The following is a 4,050-nucleotide window of genomic DNA, read 5'->3' as shown; positions in this document are numbered from 1 at the left end:
TCTTTTAGGTTAATGATAATTACACAACTCAAATGACCTTTTCCAGTCCTAGCTAGATCCATCGAACATCAAAACCTAAGGCTTGACAGTAACAACAAAGTTAGACTCAATTATTGGATCTTGAAACTTCTTCTAAAGGGTGTTGTGCTGGAAAGTTTGCAAGAGCCTTACCCTTGAATACTCTAAATGGCACATATTTTAATGCGGGTGCACTAAGCTAAATGGTCAGTTTGATTAGCTGACCTTGCAATACATGTCTATTGTGTAAAGTGTAAACTTACTTGATCTCTTACTTGTTCTATAACATTTTGTCCACACATTTTTCTTATAATATCGATGTATAGGAAAGACAACTGGAACAATATCTGAATCATTTCTCACTTCTTGTTATTTGATAAACTGTATGTCATCATTAGTATTATATAGTGAGGTTCCACACCTACTCTTGTTTCTTAAGGACCCCTCGTTTGTTGTCCTTCTTCGCGTGTTTAACTCTACGTGTTTTTGTTCACAATCTCTCTCATGATTGCGATATATTATATGTAAAAGTTGTTAAATGTGTGTTTTAGGCTTTTCTAGACTGCTGCTACTTATTCTAGAAATTCAACTCCAAAGTTTGTTGCTCAGGAGAGATAGTTTAGTATGAAAATTGCAAAAGCACTACTTATATGGCCTGAAACAGTCACCTCGTACAAAGTTTGTGTGATTAACTAAAGTTATACAATAGTTTTAGATAAATTGAATCACTTTTGTCTATTACAGATATAAGGTGTCTTTCATATACACTTCAAGAATGCAAAAAAAAATACAAAATTGTATATTACAGATAGAAAAAACTCATGGTTTTACTGATATTTATGTTGTCCAAAAACCTTTCAGTTTTGAACTTTTCTGTCAGATCTCGAGTTGGAATAACAGCGCTAACGGTATATGAGTTGAATGTTCCATGATGTTTCCTGCAGTACAAGAGAGAGATGGAGCAAAGTTAGGGAAGTTCCAAAACAAAACAAAAAAATTGACGCATGAACGTCTGATCATTATCCGGTGATCAAGATCCATTGACAGCAGAGAATTTAAGTCGCTCGATCATGACTTAAAAGATTCTAGTGATAACTACCATGGATCTTTTTTTAGGCCAGAAATAACCATTGCATAATTGATTGGATTCACGATTTTATGAAACTTAGAGTCGAGCCATGTTTACCTGTGTGTGTGGTAGATTATTCTGTTTGTTGGCATTGTTTGATGGCACCTAACCTTTTGGCAAACATGGAAACCATTGGCTCTGAATCTCTGAATCTTGAAAAAGGCGTAACATGATCGACATTATGCTTTGATATGTGATCACTATTTCCCTTCTCATCCTTTAGAACAGTGGAAGAAGCCTCTTTGTTGATACAACAATTATGCAGGTTTTTAGTCTCGATGAATAATTGGTTATCACTAAATTGTTCTCTAGTCTCTTCAACCTTGCAGTTATTTTTCCAGTGTCCTTGACTGTTGACAAAATTTATAGGCCTAATCTGAGCAAGAGCCGAAGATTTCACGTCATCCTGACTAGATTGTTGTGAGTATCCTTTCATCATGTTTGAAATCAAGTTCATGAATGAGCTATCCCTTTCAACATGAGATTTAGAATATGATGAAGTTTCTTGAATTTGCATTTTGACTTTCTTACTCTCAATTATCACTTCTTGTTTACATCTCTTCCTACTTTCCAAAAACAACTCCTTACTATGATAGTTTTCGCTATGAATGCCGTTCTTGTTGTATGGCAGCATCATTTCATTGACCTTGGATTTGTTTTTATTCTGGACGGATTTTGAAACAAGAACTCTGCTTGTTACTGCAGAAGTAGCTGCTTCGCAGTTGAAAGATGATATTATATATGTTCCTAGAGCAGCAGAACATTTTTCTTCGATCACATGTTCGACTCTAGTATATGAGTCATCCTCTAATTCATCCACCTTGTTGTCAACAAAAGTGTACATGCCTTCTTTGCAATGTTTCGTTGGTGAATGACTTCGTTCGAAGCTAGGTTTAGATTCGTTGTCTTGAGGCCTTCTGTCGAAATGACCTGAAGAAAATCATGATGCAGATTATATTTCATACATGAAAAAGACAATTAACATGAAATTTTCTTTTACTAGGATGCATTATCGCATACAATGGCACGTAAAGAATCAATTATTACAGCACCTAAGAGATGTAATCTTTACCTGTATCATGATCATCATATGGTTTACATTCTGGAATGATGACAACTGAATCACTCGTCGGAGGCCTTATAGGAATATTTGTCGAAGAAACATCACTCTCGACACATACTCCAGTAAGAGGTTGAACAAAAGCATTATCTGTAGGCTTATCATCATTGATAGAATTTCCACAAGCAACACTCTGTAGTAGAGCAAGAACCATACTACTAGGCTCAACATCGCGGAAAAGCGATGTATTTTTGTTCTTAAAACTCGAATCAACACATTTTAGACCAAAACCTTTATCCGGAGACCAAACTATTTCAGATAAAGGATCAGCGGTAGAAACTGTTGTGTTTGCCTTAAAAGCTGCATTTGCACCTGCACTTGACTCATTTCTCAAATTTCTCTTATGAAATTCACTAGAATAATTCATCAACATGAATTCTAGACCAGTCTTTGTTGGTTTCATTTTCTTGCTTCTTTTGAACTCAACTTCAATATTCAGCAGCAGAAGTTCCTGAAATATAGTTACAAATTACAATCAAGATTAGCAAACTAGTTCCTTAACACAAAGTTCACTATCAAATTACAGGTTGCTCATGAGTCAAATTTTGAGAAAAATCTTATTTCAAGGCCAATAGGATAAGACAATAAATTATTATGAAATTTAGTTAGATAGATTGAGACAAAATTAGAATTATCCTAATAGTTAATTAATTAATGAGGTGAAACAAACATATACATAGAAAAATACAGTATCGTTGCAGAACTTGCAGAAACAGAAGCATAAATAATACATACATATTGTAATATTACTAAAACTACTCATAATAGGATAAGATACAGAAATGGAAAGAAAGAAAAAAAGTACAAACCTGTTTGATTGGTTTAGGAAACACAGAAAAGATGTGTCTGTTATGTTGATTAGAGAGAGAAGAGATAATCCAGTAGTAGCATTCTTCGAGGGTATGGATCTGCCACGTAGATATATGTCATTCCACTAACATACATTGACATGGACATTTACTTAATTCTTGCTAGCTGTTATTGTTAACATTAATAACTAACAAAATTTAAGGCTGAAATAATGGATAAAAACAAAATACATGAAAAACAAATAAAAAGTCTTAATTTTTTTTAATCAACTAGAGATCCAATAAAATAAAAAAGAGCAATATTGAGGGACATAGAGCCTAACCCAATAAAATAAAATATAAGAATTAGAGATATACATTCATACATCACATGTACAATCTAGTGAACCATTAACGGCACGAAATTAAATTACAAAAAAAAAATGATATATGAATTGATAATCACTAAACTCAAATTTTGAGAATGACAATTGAAATCGACCACCAACACGATAACGACTTTATTAACCAACAACTTACTCACAAACCGCGGTAAGTAACCACGACAATTTCTACTTTTCTTCTTCTTCTGTATCCCTTAGAGAGGAGTGATTTAGGATCGATTTTGATCCAAAATCACCCTCCAAATCGTCATTCTTTCTCTATTAGTTAAATAAGTGATTTTTACATATATTTAGTGTTTTTTTTGTGATTTCGTCATTTTAGTGCGTCGTTGTTTGTTTTGATTTCCTGTCTTTGTGCGGTGTATTTTGTTTTTCTGTCTTTGTGCGCAGTGTTCATTTGTTTCAGGTTCAAAGATGAGTTTCAATCTAGTGCAGACCCTATCTATGACTTTGGTGCCATTAACGCTACAGGGAGGCATGAATATTTCAGACATTTCAATATAGTCATAGTTATATCCGTAGGCATATGCAGTTTGCCATTTTATGCTATTAACATGGATGCTGTGAGTTTGTTTGCAGATTCATCCTTTT

The 4,050-nt window shown here is 33.8% G+C and overlaps 1 protein-coding gene across 3 annotated transcripts; it reads right to left on the bottom strand.

Annotated features, from left to right (window-relative positions):
* Nucleotides 1-312: 312 nt before the first annotated feature.
* Nucleotides 313-3,222, bottom strand: LOC131644332 (uncharacterized). 3 transcript variants are annotated; one of them, XM_058914803.1, is made up of 4 exons: nt 2,944-3,042; nt 2,220-2,718; nt 1,205-2,077; nt 313-956 (listed from the first exon to the last, which is right to left on the bottom strand). In XM_058914803.1, exons 1-3 carry the CDS (start codon nt 3,028-3,030, stop codon nt 1,221-1,223), a joined length of 1,443 nt encoding a protein of 480 aa, XP_058770786.1. In that variant the 5' UTR covers nt 3,031-3,042; the 3' UTR covers nt 313-956; nt 1,205-1,220. The 3 variants fall into 3 exon arrangements, with proteins under 3 accessions (XP_058770786.1, XP_058770787.1, XP_058770788.1); XM_058914804.1 differs by having other exon boundaries at nt 316-956; nt 2,956-3,029; XM_058914805.1 differs by lacking the exon at nt 2,944-3,042 and adding an exon at nt 3,077-3,222 and having other exon boundaries at nt 325-956.
* Between the last annotated feature and the right edge of the window lie 828 nt (nt 3,223-4,050).

The sequence above is a fragment of the Vicia villosa genome, linkage group LG1 (genome assembly GCF_029867415.1).
Source record: "Vicia villosa cultivar HV-30 ecotype Madison, WI linkage group LG1, Vvil1.0, whole genome shotgun sequence".
Lineage (NCBI taxonomy): Eukaryota > Viridiplantae > Streptophyta > Magnoliopsida > Fabales > Fabaceae > Vicia > Vicia villosa.
Note: the sequence above shows the minus strand (reverse complement) of the source record. Positions and strands in the feature narration are given on the sequence as shown.

Excerpts from the sequence above, each read along its gene's own strand:
- LOC131644332 (XM_058914803.1), bottom strand. The coding sequence starts at position 3,030 with ATGAGTAGTTTTAGTAATATTACAATATGTATGTATTATTTATGCTTC. Across the intron at positions 2,719-2,943 it reads ACGATACTGTATTTTTCTAT|GAACTTCTGCTGCTGAATAT; the intron begins GTATATGTTTGT and ends ACTATATTTCAG. Across the intron at positions 2,078-2,219 it reads ATATGATGATCATGATACAG|GTCATTTCGACAGAAGGCCT; the intron begins GTAAAGATTACA and ends GATTTTCTTCAG.